This window comes from Acomys minous, assembly GCF_964271855.1.
Source record: "Acomys minous genome assembly, chromosome: 2".
Classification (NCBI taxonomy): Eukaryota; Metazoa; Chordata; class Mammalia; order Rodentia; family Muridae; genus Acomys; species Acomys minous.
The window spans coordinates 25,405,761-25,423,603 of record NC_140484.1 but is presented as its reverse complement, the minus strand read 5'-3'; the positions used below and the strand labels follow the sequence as shown (position 1 = coordinate 25,423,603).

Below are 17,843 nucleotides of genomic sequence, written 5' to 3'. Positions count from 1 at the left end.
AGAGTCATGGGCATCAGGAAGCCTCTGCTAGAGACAGTACAAAGAATTCATAAAGCTGTTTACTCATAGATTGCATGCAAAGTATACTCTTCTTACCACAAAGTTCATTTAGTGATGATAATTTAAAAAAGAACTGTTTGTTTGCCTAGCTTTAGTGTTTAACTTGTCATTTGACTTAATTTACAAAGTTAGACTTGGTAAGTGGTACACACCTTTAACTACAGCAAGTATTTGGGGGCTGAGGCAGCTGAGTTCCAGCCAGGCTTCACGCTACACAGTGAGAAATTCTCAAAGAATTACCTCGGTCAAAAGGCATTTGCCTTTCCTCTTGTAAAAGCCATGTTGGATATTTTGACAGGTGTATGTTCCAGATACTTTAAGTTCTTTTCAAGAGAAATCTTTTGGGTCCATCAAATCTTCTCAAGATGTATCACTGGGCAGTAATTTGGATAATAAAATACTAAACGTAAAACGAACAACTGTTTCATGGGAAAATAGTCTAGAAGATTTGGTTGAAGATGAGGATTTGGTTGAGAATTCAGAAGAAAATGAAGAAACACAAGACATGGAAACTGAACTTACAGATGAAGACATAGATGAAACATTAAAGGAATGCAGTATCTTCAAAAGTCATAAGAACAAGGTATCATTAAGAACTCTTCCTGGCTTATTTGTTTTGCAGTTAGGTTTTGTTCTTTTTTTTATTTTTTATTTTATTTTTATTTTTATTTTTTTGGTTTTTCGAGACAGGGTCTCTAGTGTAACCTTGGCCGTCCTGGACTCACTTTGTAGACCAGGCTGGCCTCGAACTCACAGCAATCCGCCTGCCTCTGCCTCCGGAGTGCTGGGATTAAAGGCGTGCGCCACCACGCCCCGCTCTAGGTTTTGTTCTTGATGCCCTTTCTCGTGTATGTATGTGATCATGTGAGTATGTGCTTGTAGAGGTCAGAGGTCAATGTCAGGAGTGTGTGTGTGTGTGTGTGTGTGTTTGTGTGTGTGTGTGTGTGTGTGTAGGATAAAGAGAGAGGGGAGGGGAGAGCCAACAGTTGTGCCATGATACTCATGTGGAGATTAGAGGACAGCCTCAGATGTTGGTCCTTTGTTTCTACTTTGTTTGAGGCAGGCTTTCTGGCCCACCGATGTTGCCTAAGCCAGACCCACTAGACTGCGAGACTTCAGGGCATGGAGATAGATGTATACTATAGTGCTGTATCAGGCCTTGTAGCTAGTTTTGTGGAGGTTCTGGGATCTGAACTCTTGTCTTCATGCTTGCATGGCAAGAATTTATCTACTGGGTCGTATCTCTTTCCCTAACAGGACCACTTCTCTTGTTCTTAATGTGCAGTCTCACTATGCAGCCCAGGCTGGCTTCTAATCCACAGATCTGCTTGACCCTTCCTTCTGAGTGCTGTGATTAAAGTTATGGGTTCCCGTGCCCAGTAAATAGGAGACTTTTAGTGCAGTGTTAGCATTTCCTGCAGGTTTGTTTCTTATATCCTGTTTATGAAGTATGGTGCTATCAAACTCATGGAGTTGTTTGGATAAAATGAAATAAAACATTACTAAACAATTCTTACTGGAGAGTAAGTGCTCAGACTTTACAGTACATGCTTTATTAGCTTGGCAGTGAAACATTTTCTTATAGATGTGTCTTTAAGAGATATAGCTTTGCCGGGCGTGGTGGCGCACGCCTTTAATCCCAGCACTCGGGAGGCAGAGGCAGGCGGATCGCTGTGAGTTTGAGGCCAGCCTGGTCTACAAAGCGAGTCCAGGACAGTCAAGGCTACACAGAGAAACCCTGTCTCGAAAAACCAAAAAAAAAAAAAAAAAAAAAAGAGATATAGCTTTGTTTCTAAAATGTGGAGAGGCACACTTGATTTTTCAGGATAAGGACTCTGGTTGTATAATTTTCAATAAGACTATTAGCAGCATTAAAAAGGACGTGGTTATAATTGACTGAACTGTAAAGCTATCTGTAAGCAGTCTGGTCTCTTCATGTTTTTAATGTATTGTGCTTATTTTAGAAACTGCTGGATTTAATAGAAAACTTGAAAAAAAGGCTAATAAATGAAAAAAAAGAAAAGTTAACATTGGAATTAAAAATTCGTGACGAAGTTACACAGGAGTTCACTCAGTATTGGACCCAGAGGGAAGCTGATTTTAAGTAAGTTATTTCTTCGTGACCTGGCAAGAATTGAGATTATTTAATTTATTTAATAGCTATTTATTAATTTATATTAGTTGATTTCTGGATGTGATGATTTCTTTATGCAAATAGATGTTACATATGATTATTTAAACTAACTGCTCTCTTAATGGAATTAATTTATGTTTTAAAGGGAGACACTTCTTCAGGAACGAGAGATACTAGAAGAAAATACTGAACATCGCTTGGCAATCTTGAAAGATTTGGTTGGAAAATGTGACACCCAAGATGAATCAACAAATAGAATTAGTGCCGTGGAAGCTGAAACTGAAGTATGTCAGTGAAAATATTAAAAGTAACCAGTGAGGGTTTTGGTACCAGGATTTAATGCCCCACTTCAATGATGAGAAACGTTCATGTTATGAAATATTAATATTTAAAATAAAAGCAGTACTTTGTGGCTTTATTGTAACGAGGCATATATTATTGGGAATTTATAGTGTTTGGGAGTTGTATTTCTGAGGCAGGACCTCACTATATAGCCCAGGCTGGTCTGGAACTCCAGGTTTTCTGCTTTGGCTTCCTGAGTACTGAGGTGACAGGTGTGTGTCACCTTGCTAGACACACAGTTTAAAGAGAAATTTGGTTTTGGAAAAACTTACATTTTTGTGTTTCCATTTCAATTTTTCTTGAGTCAATGTGTTGCTTGTAGGCAGTAACAGTCATTTTTGTTGGCTTTCAAAATTACCCCCCTTTGAAATGTCTTAAAATTTATGAAGAAAAATTGGAGATGTAAAGGAGCCTGTAAAGGGTCACTTAATTAACTGTTCTGATCAAAACAGAAACATTTATATATGAAAAGGCTTGCCTTTGCTAGAGAAGTACCTTAAGGAAACGTGATCAGTTTTTGCTATGCCCCCTGAAGCTGACGAGGGGCTTTGGAAGGGATTGTTTTGGTTGTCTGTGAACGCGAGCTCGATGTTTCTCAACCACTGAACTCTATGGCTTGGGGGCAGTGATCTCCAGGCCCTTAGTGTCATTCCATCATGTTGTAATATGAACATGGTTAGGAATATGAACTTTGGCGTGAAAATGGAGGCTGCTTTCTTGGGTTACTGTGACATGCCACCTAAGACTCAATAATTGAAGGTATGCTTGAAGCATGTAATCAGAATTGTTCTGTGATGGCTTACTAAGATTCATGATATAGTCTATATTTTATTTTTAAAAAGGGTAGAATTAATATTTTATTGTCGTTTATAATCAGATGGCAGTTGGGTATAAACTCTCCACACTTCATAGTTTTTTTTTCAAATTAAAAAAGTTACAGGATTGAAACAGCTGCTGGCTGGTTAGGCTTTTCAGGCCCTGATTAGGCAGACTCAAGAATAGTGGCCTCAAGCTTTTTCTTGTTAGCGCCAGAGAATCCACCCACCTTTTGACTCTTTTTATCAAACTGGAAGGCTGGCACGCATTTGACTTCACAGATATTCTATATTTTGAAAAATGAATATTGGAACACAAATTTTGTTTAATTGGAGGGGGTCAGGTAATTTAAAGAATTTCAAGTTGTGATTTTGTTGTTGTTTGTAAAACTCTTTAAGGAAGTACCTCACGTAGTGAAGTCCACTGTTAATGTTAGACATGTGGTTTTTACTATTTTTAGGAAGCTCGTAATTATGTAGGAGTTGAAGATATTATTGATTCTCTTCAAGATGATGTCACTGATATTAAGAAACAGGCTGAACTTGCTCATTTATATATTACGTCTCTTGCTGATCCCCAGGAAGCTATTGCTTGTTTGCAGCTAAAGTTTAATCAAGTTAAAGCGGAATTAGCCAAAACCAAGGAAGAATTAATTAAAGTCCAAGAAGAGCTAAAAAACAGAGAGAGTGGTAAGTACATATATTTAACCCTTACTAGGTTTTTATAAATACATAAAAACTTGTTGGTTAATATAGAGGTTTGTGCAACTTTAATCTTCATGATCAGAAAATGCTTTAAACTTTATCACAAATCTCAATATATTTTGTATTGTGATTTACTACTGAAATGTTTTTTAGGGCTGGGCAGATAGCTCAGTAAATTGGTGCCATGTAGTAAGCATAAAGACCTGAGATTGATTCCCCACACCCTATGCAAAACAAGCTGCATGCGGTGGCATGTTTGTAACCCCAGTGCTGGGAACGTGGACAGGGACATGTCCCTGGAACTAGACTAGCCAGCCTCGCTTAATTGAGTGCAAGCTCAGTTAAGAGACTGTGGCTCAAAAAGAGCATGGTGAACAGTGCCTAAGGAAAGACACTCGGCACTGTCCTCTGTCTCTACAGGTCACAGGTGATGTGACCCACATGCATCTACCCCCCCCCCCAAGAAATAAAATATTTATTTGCTTTTAGGTCAGTGTTATTAGAGAAGATTTCAAAACGAGATCAAATCAACAGAAAAGCAACACAGAAATAAAACAAGAGTCTTAATTTTATCTTAAAGGAAATTGTAAAGAAGTTAAATTTGTTCTTTTATATGTTTAATGAAACTTTATATAGAATAGTTGAGGGCAGAGTATGTCAGTCGAATGGTTTAAAATAGCCTTGAACTGATACTAAGGGGGGAAACACACACACACAAGAGAGAGTTTGTGGCATTTGGGTTCCAGGAGAGGTGAAGTGCTCTACCCTTTACTGTGTGAAAGAAGAGAGGTAGAAAACGGCAGGCCGGTGGTGCCTTCTGAAGTAGACTTGACGGGCACTACATTTCTTCTTTGACACCACCATGTTTTTACCTTTTTGTATATGTTTTGTGGTTCTTGTGTGTGTATATTATATATTGGTATAATAATATAAATGTATAGGTAAAAGTTAAAAAAAAAATTATTAGACTAAAATGGGGAATTGTGGAGGAATGTCTTGAGTGGATGTAATAATTGTCAATAAGCTGCTGTTTAGCCAGTCAGCTGGGCAGGACAGGAAGTAGAAGGCGGGACTTCCTGGAGAGGGGGGAGGAGCCGGGAGTTGATGATTGAGAGTTGGAGGAGAGAAGCTGCTGGAGAAGGTCAGATTGGCAATTGCTTGGGATATGTGTAGGTTATGGTGATTAGTTTATTTTAGTTTATTGTTAGATTAATAGCAGTTTACATTCTGCCTAGAATAGTGCTTGAAGCTTTGATTTACATTTCAATCTCTGTGTCAACACCTGTGTTACATTTTTAGATGCTTAGAATTTTCTTATTCTTTGTTTTTATTTTTTGCAACAGGGTTTCTCGGTGTAGTCCTGAATGTCCTGGAACTTGCTTTGTAGACCAGGCTGGCCTCGAACTTACAGAGATCTGCCTGCCTCTGCTTCTGAGTGCTGAGATGAAAAGTGTGCACCACCATGCCTGGCTCTTATTAATAGTATTCTTTATCTTTACAGAAACAGATTCTTTGGTACAAGCACTCAAGGCATCAAATAAGGTAATGTAAGCTTTACTTTGTCTTGAAATGAACTTAATGAGTAAACAAAGGGGTATAGATTATGTCTCTGCTTATTTTAAAAATATATAATTTCAAATGCAATAAATTAAGGTATTGCAAAGAATGCAGAAATTGGGACTGGAGAGATAGGCCAGCAGTTCAGAATGAGCCACTCTTAATTCCCAGCACCCACATCAGATGCTCACACTTGTCTGTAACTCATATTCCAGAGGACTCAAAGCATCTGCCCTCAGAGGGCACCTGCACTTACACACACACACACACACACACACACACACACACACACACACACACAATTGCAAATAATAAATGTTTAAAAGCAATTTAACACGGTCTTCACCTCTTTTCAGTGCTAATCAATAGAAGGTTTCTTCAAGTCTTATAGATTGATGTATATATAGAGTTTCCATTCTTTAAAGTGTTCTACAAATGGGGTTATTATACTTGGTCTTATTGGATAATTTGGATTTCTCTCACTACATACTAGGTTATATTCTTTTAGTAGAGCATAATGTTGGTTTGAAGTATATAACTAGTATTTATCTTAAATTGCTGGATGTTTTTAAATGTGGGTTGGCTGGGCATTGTACAGTCTGTGAGCAGAGGTTGTTTATGCAGGCAGGATGGGCACACCTGCTAACTCCAGGTCAGACTGTCACCCCTGCTGCCTATAGGTGGATTAGACACTCACGGGTCCAAAGATGACATTGCAAGCATGTGTGGACCTAGAGTGATTCTATAGCTCAGGACTTGCCACTTTTCCTGTCTGTCTTCTGATTTTAACTTAGTTGTGCTTTTAAATAGCAAAATATTTTAAGATATAATTAGATGTGACTAATAGTTGAATAAATAGTTGAAAGCATGTAGACATTACAGTGAGTATACACAATTCTCCTTTATATTTTTTAGTATTGCTAATTCTAGTTTAAAATGATGGTAAATGATGTAAAATTGAAAACAAAGTCTTCATAATGTTTCTTCTAATTAAAGATGGAAAAGAAAAGAAAAGAAATGACTTTCACTTTATGTGTGTGTGTGTGTGTGTGTGTGTATGTGTATGTATTTATTTTTATACTTATATTTATAAACACTTTTTTTGGCTGTCTTTGCTGTTTTCACTATTAACTCATTTAAATATCAGAAAAATTTCATGATATAACTGTTTCCTGCTTTATTCTTTGAGATGAGGTTTCTAGTTGTTCAGAATGACTTCTAGGTAGCCGAGTCGCCCAGAACACTGTTTCTTCTTTCCTTCATTCCAAGTGCTGAAACACAAGGCTCGTGCCACTGTGCCTGTCCGTCTGTGTCCCTGTGGCTAACATAGTTGAAGGTGGAAGGGCAAAGATTTCAACCCAGGTTCCGGTGTTCTGACTGTTCTCTTAACTAGTCTGCTGTGTGGATTCTCTTTATGTTCACACACACCCCTCTCTAAAATTCTATCTGCACCACCCCCCCCCCCCATCATTTTTTAGTCAGGATCTCACAGTTGTGGCCTAGGTTTGCCTTAACTTTACTCAGGCTGGTATTACAAACATTTGTATAAAATCAGTGTAATGTGGGGTATGGTGGTACATGTTTGTAATTCCAGTATTTGGGAGGTGGCGCAGAGAGAATCAATAATTTAAATTAGCCTAGGTTATCTAAGACTCTGTCTGTAATAGCAGCAATAATGAAAATATAAGTTCATGCTAGATGATGTATTACTGTTGGTTATTTTTATTTGTTTGAAAATTGAAGTATTCTCAAGTTGTGTCATCCTTACATTCTAGTTTTCTCTAAGCACATTTCCAAATTACTGTCATCTTCTTTTCTAAGGAAATAGTTCAGTGTGTTGGTCATGTGGTGCATGCATTTAATTTCAACACTGAGAAGGCGGAGAAAGAAGGCTGGTCTCTTGAGTTTGAGGATGTAAAAGACGACATTTGACTGATTTAAATATATTATCTTACATATGCTAGTATTACTTTACATTTTAGAGGGAGAGTAATATATAAACACTGGATGTCTTATGATTTCTATTACTGTGATAAAACACCATGGCCAAAAGCAACTTGGGGAGGAAAAAATTTATTTCAGGTTACATTTTCACATTATAATCCATCATCTAAGGCAGTGAGGACAGGAACTCCAGACAGGAATCTAGAGGCAGGAACAGATGCAGAGTCCATGGGAGTGTTGCTTATTGGCTTGCTCCTCAATGGCTTCCTTAGCCTGATTTCTTATATAAACCAGGAACATCTGCCAAGGGGTGGTACCACCTGCTTTGAGATGGGCCCTCCACGTCAATCATTAGTTCAAGAAATGCCTCAAGGTTTGCCCACTGGCCAATCGGGTGGGGACATTTTCTCAATTGAGCTTCCTCTAACAAAATGATTCTAGCATATATTAAACTGACAAAACTAGCAAACACTCTATAGGTTTAACCTTCTCTGGTTGGACGAGATTCTGAGAACAAAGGAATTTGGATGCATTTCAATAATAGTGTTAGGTAGTGAGTCATGGGACCAAACCATGAAATTAAATAGGATTAGTTTTTTTTCCCCTCCAGCTCTTGCTTTTATTATGTATTGGTGTTGTTCATGTTTTTATTACAAGGATTTTGCTTGTTGGTTTTGTTTTTAGAATGTTGTAGACTTATGACTTTTAGAGTCTCAGAGGATTTTTAACATCGCATAGATACAGGTTCTGTATTTAATTGGTTCAGATGAAGATTATACATTTGTCCTTTCATTCTTTAAAAACTTTGTTATGTTCCTGTGTGTGCGCACATTTATGTGCCAAGGTATAAATGCAGAGGTCAGAGGAGTCATCTGTCACCTCTGCTCCTCCGTCATGGGCCTCAAATCTAAATCAGGTTGTCAGGTTTGCTGTCAGTTGCTGAGCTATCTTGCTAGCCTTAGTTCTTTTATAGAGGTTTTTGCTTTTTTGAAATTATTATTATAAGCACTTTAAATTATTTTCTATTATAGGAATGTAAAGCAGGATAATACCATAACAGGTAGACTAAACTAATAGCCAAGTGTGCCTGCTTTCTTTAAAACGCTATTTTACAGGGTGGAAAGTTGGCTCAGTAGAAAGAGTGCTTGATGTTCTTTCAGAGGACCCCAGCTTAGTGCCAGCACTCATATGGCAGCTCACCACCACTCATAACTCAACTTTCAAAAGATCTGATGCCTTTTCTGACGTTTGAGCCAGTTCTGAGGGAAATATCCCCTTTAATGTGCAGGCATAATGATGAGAAACTAAAAGTGATTTCTTTTAAGCAAAAACCATTTACTCTCTAGCAATTACCATACCAGGGTATTGGGAACAGATTAACAAAAATGTAAGTGTGTGATATTGTTAGTATTTCATTTCAAGGCACACTTTACACTTTAGTTGAAGCTTAGGATCTCACTGTGTTGATCAGCTGGTGTTGAGCTTGTGTGCTGGAGTCCTCCCACATTATTCTCCTGAGGAGCTGCTGATGTAAGCTTTCCCCATTACATCTGAAGCACAGTGTGTTTGAGTGTGGCTTAGTGATACTTATCTCTAAATGCTTTCTGTTGCCAGAGTCGTCAGTTTTCTAGGGTGAAACTTAACCATCTTGCAGAGTGTTTCAGAATTTGAGAATGAATTGATGAGAGTAATGTGAGTAGCTCTTATGTTTGCTGTAGCTTTCTGCATGAGAACTGATTTTAATTGTTTTGTTTCAGGTTGATACATCTATAACCAGCAATAGATCAACTTGTAATGAAACAGTTAAAATGCCCAAGAACAGCAGAACCCAGACACATTCCGAAAGGAAAAGATTAAATGAAGATGGTCTTCAGCCAGGTGAACCTCCAGCAAAGAAAGGTACTGGCATCGCAGCTACCTGAAGGGCGCTTCCCAAGCAGGAAGTGACCTGACCAAGAACAGGCGCTAGGAGAACCTAAATACTATGAATGTTAATATGCTCTAAGCCGTTAAGGAATGTGTGTACACAAAATTGTCTTTTACTTCAGCAGTAAGGTTTTAGACACTGAGCTTTTATCATTCTTTTCCTCATATTTCATTCTGTGCTTTTAATAGAGAAAAGTCACTTTCATAAAAAGTTTGTTTTTGCCAAAATCTGTACTTATTCTTTTCTTCACTTTTCATTTTTTTATTAATTTGGACCAAAAGAAGATACTTGCCAGACTTTGAGCCAAATATTACTAACAAAAACTGTTCTTGAGTTGAATTTAAAGTGCTAGAGAAAATTCTGTTAAAAAATATTGTCAACAGAAAACTTTTTTTGAAATACTTAAAAATGGTCAAATTTTTTTAAAAAGGGGAAATTCTTTTTGTTTTTTTTTTTTGACAGGGTTTCTCTGTGTATCTTTGGCTGTCCTTGACTTGCTTTGTAGACCAGGCTGGCCTCTAACTCACAGCGATCCACCTAACTCTGCCTGCCGAGTGTTGGGATTAAAGGTGTGTGCCACCGCCGCCTAGCAAAAAAAGGGAAATTTCTTAAGATTGTAGAGTTGCTAGGTTCTTCAGGGTAAACTGTGATTCTCTAAGAAGTAATTCACAAAATGTCAATTGTAAATAAATGAAAAACTTTGAAAATATGCCCAGCAGCATTTAAGAAAGTGGTTAGCCAGCTGGGTGTTGTGATGTGTGCCTGGGCTAGCAGCTGGGTATTGTGGAGTGTGTGTGTGTGTGTGTGTGTGTGTACATGCAATCCTAGACCTGGGCATGCTCAGGCCTCCTGTGGGTTTGAGGCCTTCCTAGGGTACATATCAAGACTCTGTTTCAACAGAACAACAAAAGCTAAATAAAAAGAGGTGCAGACAGGCTGTACAGCAGGCAATGCCAAAAGTTTTACCTCCTCTTTTAGGCGAGAAAGACAGTATAAATTATACATATTTTTACTGTATTATTTTAATTTTTTTAATTTATTTTTATGTGTATGCGTATTCTCCCTGCATGTATTTATGTACAGCATGTATGTGCCTGGTAGTGGTCAGAAGAAAGCAATGGATTCCCTGAAACTGCAGTTGCAGATTGTTGTAAGCTACCATCTGGGTGCTGCAAACTGAGCCTGGCTCTTTTCCAACAGCTCTTATCACTGTACCATCTACCTAGCCCAAGTTGCTACAGATTTAAAGTTACATAAGAAATTACAACCTTATCTAGTGAGCTTCTGGTTAGTCCATACTACATGAACTAGAGAAAGCTTGGTCTTTTGTAGTGGTATAAGATTAGATTGGCCTGTATTAGTTACTCACTGCTGTGACAAATGCTAACAAAGCAACTTGAGGAAAGGAAGGTGTGTTGGGGTTCCCAGTTTGAGGGTCTGGTTCGTGGTGCAGAAGGCAGAAGAGTGAGTCAGCTAGTCACCGTGCACCTGCTGTCAGCAAGCAGAGGTGAGCACTGCTCCTTACCCGTCGAACGCTTACCCACATGTAGGTTATTTTGTACCACTGCTGTCTCACTCCAGGGTCTTCCTCACAGACCCACACACTCACAGCCACTAGAGTTTTGACAATGATGTAAAAATATTAAAAGACAACATAGTTAACTAGTTAACAGATGGTTTTGGGATTACTAGCTATGTTCATGAAGAATGAGAATCTACCCTTATCTCACCTTGCACAAAAATCTTAACCTCAGACCTGAAACTGAGCTCTTGTTTCTGCCTTCCCAGTAGTCAGATTGCAAGTTCGTGCTGCCAGGCCTGGCTTTTTATGAGTGCTGTGGATCAAGCCCAGGCCTGCATGCTTGTTGGGCTAGCACTGGCAAATGGAGTTAATCCCTCCAGCTTGTATCTCATTGTCTGATACAGGGTGTCTCACTGAGACTTGGGGCTCCTTGATTAGGCTAGACTCTCTAGGCAGTGAGTGAGCACTTTTCTAAGCTTTCCTAGTGCCAGGATTTCAGACGTGTGCTGTCACGCCCAGCGTTTTTCCTGGGTTCTGGGGATCGATCTTGGGCCCTCATGCTTACATGACAAGTACCTGACCACCCGAATCTCTCATTTGAGCCTGTTAGCACTGGTCTGAGAGTCAGGGCCAGCAGAGCTATCCTTATCCTAGAAATGTAGACAGTGAGCCGGCAAATGTGCCTTGTATTCGTGTTTAAATAGTTGAGCCCTTCAGCATTTTTCTAGATTCTGCTGATAGCTGTCTTATCTCTGAAGCACAGCTTGATCTTTATACCTACAACATAGGGGCCATTAGAACTGGTTTCTTTTTCCATCTGAGGAAACAACTAAGATTTAGCAGTTTACTGATGAACTAATAAAGGTGAGGCTGTATGCCTTAACTTCTGATGCTGTATGACTTTTAAGAATTTATCTTTACCTATGAAAAATATTTAATAACATTTTCAATCTGTAATAAGTACCAAACATAGTAACTTGACTTTGAAGCTGTTCTTTAGGATATAATTGGTTGCTAGAATTTCACTCTAATTCCCTCTCCTCTGTCTTATGATGTTAGATAAAGGTCTGTGGAATTAAAGTTAAATAATTATTGGGAATGATAAGAAAGGGAGAACTCGGGAGCAGCAACTATGAACTTTGTTAGACCTCTCCTGTCAGCTCTGACACAGGGCTGTATTTTTTATGTAAATGGTTAAGTCCTATACATTTTTTTTCTTTTAAAAGCTTTACCATTTTTCATTAGAAGTTTGGTGTTTCTGTGTATGAATATTGGTTTATAAGCAATCTTTACTTTGTTATGTTTTGCTAGATTAATAATAGTAGTGCCAATATTCTCTTAAAGGGCTTATACTTGTTAGTCCACGCCCTATTGAAGAGCAAAACAAAAGGGAAGAAATGCAGCAGTCTCTTTCAGAAGGTGAGGAAGGCAATAGAGCCCCACAGGAAGAGAACGAAGAGCTAAAAAGACTTTTAACTATTGGTAAGAATGAACTCAGAAATGAAAAGGAGGCAAAAGCAGAATTAAATAAACAGCTTGTAAGTTTGCAACAGCAGCTTGGTTTCTCTGAAGAAAAAAACTCAACTCTGAGGACCAAGGTGGAGCAAATCCAGGCCAGTTACGATAGTGCCGTTGCTGAGTTACGTACACAGGAAGCTGTGAACCGCAAGCAGGAGGAGAGGATCCTGACACTGTCACAGGAGATGGAAACCGCAACAAGGAGAATCAAAAGCAATGTTTCACAGATAAAACTAATGCAAACAAAAATAGATGAACTACGGTCGCTCGAGTCACCTTCTCATATTTCAAAAATAGATTTACTCAAACTCCAGGATCTCTCAAGTGGTCCTAAAGGGGACAGTATGCTGAACACATCACTACAGCTTCCGGGTAGTGACGTGTCAAGTGAATGGGCTAAAGAAGATGACATTCCAGAGCCCAGCAGGGAAAGTTCCTTCCACTCCAGTATCGAAGCCATCTGGAAAGAGTGCAAAGAGATTGTGAAGGCCTCCTCCAAAAAGTCGCACCACATTCAGGGACTGGAAGAGCAGATTGAAAAACTGCAGGTGGAAGTAAAAGTCTACAGGGATGAGAACAGTGAGCTGCGAGCCAAGCAGAGTGAGGATGATAGAGATCACCAGCTGAGAGAAAAAGAAAGTCTTCTCCAGCAGCTTACAGAGGAACTACAAGGAAAAAGTGTCAGTCTTGGTGTTCAAGTACAGCTTGCCGCTGAAAGAGAGCAAGCTCTTTTAGAGCTTTCCCAGGATGTTATCTGCTATAAGGCAAAAATAAAGGAACTTGAAATGATGGTAGAGACCCAGAAAGATGAGTGTAGGCGCTTAGCTGAGGTAGAGCAAAGCCTTTTAGAGAAGGAATCTGCCATCTTGAAGCTAGAAGCAAATCTGAAGGAATCGGAAGCAAACCACCAGGATCAGATCAAAAGCACCAAAAGTTTAAAGGAAATAGAAGTCAAGTTGAGAGAAGAAATCACACAGTTGGCAAATAATTTGTGTGATATGGAACAGTCACTTCAGTTAAAGGAAGAAGAAAATGAAACTCACAGAGAAGAAACAAAAAAGTGAGTGAAGTCCTATTTAAATTAAAGTATACAAAATATTTTACATAGTCTGTTGGAGCATTTGTGTGCATGCACATGTGAGTGTGGGAGTCAAAGAACAACCTGTGGGAAACTCCCTTTCTTGTAACACATGGGATCCAGGAATTGAACTCGGGTCATGAGGTTTGGTAGCAAGCTCCTCTATTAACTAAGGCATCTCACTGGTTCCAAGCATTCATTTGCTGCATAATTTTTGAATAATTAGATGGAAATAAATTAATTTGGGAAAATATAGCATATATGATGAGTAAAGCACTTGAACTTGACTCATGTAAACATTAAGAAACAAAAGTTGTATGTAAAAATTGTATTCCTAAGACCCCACATGACACCCCTTGAAGCACTCTGCTAGTTTACATATTTTACATTATGAAAAGGTGTAGTTCTGCATACTGTTGCCATTTCACACAGTGATCCTAAGCATCCAATGGTGCCTCACCATAGATCAGTAGTTTGTGATTCTTTTTTTTTCTTTTTAGATTGAAAGACGAGCTTGCTGCAGGCATTGTCCTTAAGCAGAAGCTCAAAGCAGACCTTCAGAGGAAGGAAGAAGATTATGCTGAGCTGAAGGAGAAACTCACTGATGCCAAAAAGCAGATTGAGCAGGTTCAGAAGGAGGTGAGTTACAAGAAAAGCCGTGTGGGCAACTTAGTTTGGGACAGATTTTCTCCTTTAGGTTTCAAATTTAGATGTAGGTTTTAGGATTGAACAGGACATCTGTGAACTTGAATATCTTAAAATGATGAGTGTTATTAATTTATAGAAGAAAACGCAGGTAACTTAAATAAACAAAGTTAGTGTGAAGAAAACTATGTAGCTATCATGGCTTTAAAAATGACCCCCACTTGCTGCAGTGATAGACCTCTTTCCACTCAAGGGTGCTTGCATGTGTGCATGCGCATGTGTGCAACATGTATGTTTTATAAAGTGTAATATTTATGTTTCTGTAAACTATAGAAGACAGTTTTGTATAAGTTAATTCTTAGGGTGGACAGTGATTTATAACAAATTTTCATTGTAATTTAATTTAGATAATGTTTGCCACCTTGAGGGTGGTATGGCTATAGAGTAACATAATTTGAGTATAGGGAATTGAGTTACATAAGCCCAAAGAGTGAAACATACAAGAAATATTTAGGGAGGGGAAAATCTATTCTGTTTCTTCCAGTCATTTTCCTTGAGGGCAATATATGCAAGAGATTATTTTGTTTTTAGTCATCCTTTGTTCTGTATTTCACCCCCCTGTATCTGCTAATGAAAAGTGAAAACATCTTGTTGGGTGGTGGTGGTGCCCACCTTTAATCCCAGTACTTAGGAGCCGGAGACTGGCAGATCTCTGAGTTGGAGGCTAGCCTGGTCTACAGAGCAAGTTCCAGGACAGTTAGAGCTACACAGAGAAATTTTGTCTCAAAATCAAAAGAAAAAAAAAATCTTAAGAAGCTAGCCCTCCTTCTCCCCAACCCTCCCATCCCCTTCCCTTATTCCTCTCCTCAGAGGCAAGCTGTACATCTCGGTAGCTACCCTGGAGAGAAGAGAAGAGGGGACCAGAGTAATGGTGCTTGAGTTTAACCAGCAAGGAGGTTGACCATGTGGCCCAGGAAGCCACCTGCTGGGTAGAAAGGGCTGTGAAGGAAGAGTAAGGAAGCCTGAAGTCTTAAGGAAAGCATGCTTAGACCAGAAATAGAAAAAAAGCTGAATTTAGCCTTAGTAATGCATTGCCTTTAGCAGATTAAAGGGCATGATACCTGAAGACATGGCCATAAATAACTTTCAAAACAACAACACAAAGCTTGAGAATGCTCAATTTGCTTTATAAATTTTGCTTTGTAGGTATCTGTTATGCGTGATGAAGAGAAATTATTGAGGACTAAAATTAATGAACTGGAGAAAAAGAAAAACCAGTATGCTCAGGAAATAGATATGAAACAACGAACCATTCAGCAACTCAAGGTAGTGGTTATGTTGCTAAAGATGCTTGGATTCCATTTTGTGAGATTCTATTGCCTGATAAAATGTGTGTTTTGATTTCTTTCTTCGTTTACTATACTAATAATTTGTTTTGTTGCTTTGAGATAGGATGTCACTTTGTAGTGTAGCCTGGCATTGACAAGGCAGTCATGGCAAACTCTTCTGTCATTTCTCAAGTGTCAGGATTACAGGCATACGCCCCCAGATGCTACTACCATATGATTGTTTTATTTAAATCCAGATAGAGTGTTACACTACAGATCGGTCTGCAATGATCCATCCTGAGTAACGGTTCCCAGACCTGTGGGTTGCAACCCCCTTAGAGTCGAACTGCTATTTCACAGGTGTCACCTAAGACCATTGGAAAACACAGATATTTACTTTATGATTCATAACAGTGGCAAAATTACAGTTATGAAGTAGCAACAAAAATAATTTATGCTTGGGGGTCACCACAACACGAGGCACTGTGTTAAAGAGTCACAACATTAGGAAGGTTGAGAACCATTGGCCTAGAGATTGTGATGGAAAGATAATGGATCTGACCTCTTTAAGACTCCTTATCCTTTTCTCAAACCTTACACTGCTCTTTAGATAGAGGGCTCTTATGTTTTCTACATTTTTTGTTTCATAGTTGGGATTAAAAAAGAGTTCTATGTTCAGTATACGTTACACTTCTATGTTCCCATGATTTTGCATTTTATGATATGTGAGAGCACATTTCTGAGTAGGTATATACTAAGTAGGTATAATGACATTCAGAACTGATATTAAATGTATAAGTTTTTTGATTGTTGTCTGTACTTTTAGTCAAAACCATTTGAGTTTATTTATGTTTATTTATTTATAAATAAACTCATGTGTTTATATGAGTAAATATACGGTTGCACATGTGCCATGACACATGTGTACCCCACTGCATGTATGGAGAGCAGAGGACAGCTTGTGAGACTTTTTCCATTCTCTGTGTTCCAGGGATGGAACTCAGGCTTGGTCAGTGCCTTGCTCCCCTGGCCCATCTTACTAGTCCTATTTCTGACGCGCCCCCCTCCCCCCCTAAGGTTTTACTGTATAGCCTTGGCTGGCTGACCTTGAACTCAGAGATTAAATACATGTGCTACTATGCCTGGGTCCTGTTAAGACCTACATGTTCACCTCTAAAGGCTGTGCGATCTGGGAAAATGGAGCCAGTGAATGAAATGGCAGTAACCAACTTTATTCAGAACCTCAGACATTATATACTCTTAAGAGATGAGTAAAGTCATGAGTTCAAGGTGTAGACAGTCATAAGCTGTATAAAAGGACAAGCCACACATGGCAAAAACCTGTTTTTCCATAGAGGCATATAAAGGATAGTTTAAACATTTAATTGAACAGCAACAGCAAGCAGTAATGAGTAATCTGAAGTAAACTCATTCCTGTTCATTATACCTTGGAAGAACACAAAAACACATTCCAAGAACAACTCCATGTTTTGAAGAAACTGAGGTCTCAAGATTCTTGCCTTATTTTCTTGGAGTATTCTCACAAACACTCAGCGTTCTCCTTACAGAACTCCATTCCTGGACAATGTTCCTACATCTACTATTAACTATTGGTAAATATTAATTTATATGTGCCTTTGATTGTATCTCTTAATTTTTTAGGAGCAGTTAAATAATCAGAAAACGGAAGAAGCCATACAACAATATGAGAAAGCGTGCAAAGGTCAGAACCAAGTTCCTTGTTGTAGAATTAAATTGACTGTTAAGTAGTTGCAATAACAGATGTTTTTTTCTATGAAAATGTTGAAATGAAAGTAGCCAAAGATATTTTATCAAGGATTAAAAAAGCATTCATTCCACTGAATAACATATAAACCTGAAATTGATTATTAGAAAAGCAGTAAGTAATATTCAATGCAACATTGATTCCTTGGTAATGGCTGATACTTCTAAAAATCAATTTTATTAGTTCTATGAGAATCTCATACTCTCCCAATTCTCAGATCTACTCTACCCTTCCTGTCTCTCCTAACTTTGTGACCCCTTCCCTTCCTTTCCCTTTCCTTTCTTCTCTAGTGGAGCAAGGCCCTCTTAGCAAGGGCTCCCCTTTCAGAGAAAACTAACCTTTCCTTTCCCAGCAGAGAATAGTTGCCAGTAACCTCTCAGCTAGGTGTAGGACTCTACCCAGTTTCCCTCTCCATGCTGGGATTTGGTCTGGCTTGGCTTTGCACAGGCCTTTGCATGGTCTCATTCTTTCTGCCCCTTCTG

General features: G+C 38.7%; 1 protein-coding gene across 3 annotated transcripts in view; it reads left to right on the top strand.

Moving 5' to 3' along the window:
- Positions 1–17,843, top strand: part of KIF20B (kinesin family member 20B) — a 57,806-nt gene that overhangs the window by 20,357 nt on the left and 19,606 nt on the right. For 2 of the 3 annotated variants that reach the window (XM_084755276.1, XM_084755275.1), the window contains exons 13-22: positions 359–643; positions 2,025–2,164; positions 2,340–2,478; positions 3,813–4,041; positions 5,558–5,598; positions 9,315–9,456; positions 12,351–13,584; positions 14,103–14,241; positions 15,454–15,573; positions 17,238–17,298. In XM_084755276.1, coding sequence (XP_084611402.1) covers positions 359–643; positions 2,025–2,164; positions 2,340–2,478; positions 3,813–4,041; positions 5,558–5,598; positions 9,315–9,456; positions 12,351–13,584; positions 14,103–14,241; positions 15,454–15,573; positions 17,238–17,298 — 2,530 coding nt within the window. The remainder of the gene's footprint in view (positions 1–358; positions 644–2,024; positions 2,165–2,339; positions 2,479–3,812; positions 4,042–5,557; positions 5,599–9,314; positions 9,457–12,350; positions 13,585–14,102; positions 14,242–15,453; positions 15,574–17,237; positions 17,299–17,843) is intronic. The other variant, XM_084755277.1, reaches the window with a different exon arrangement.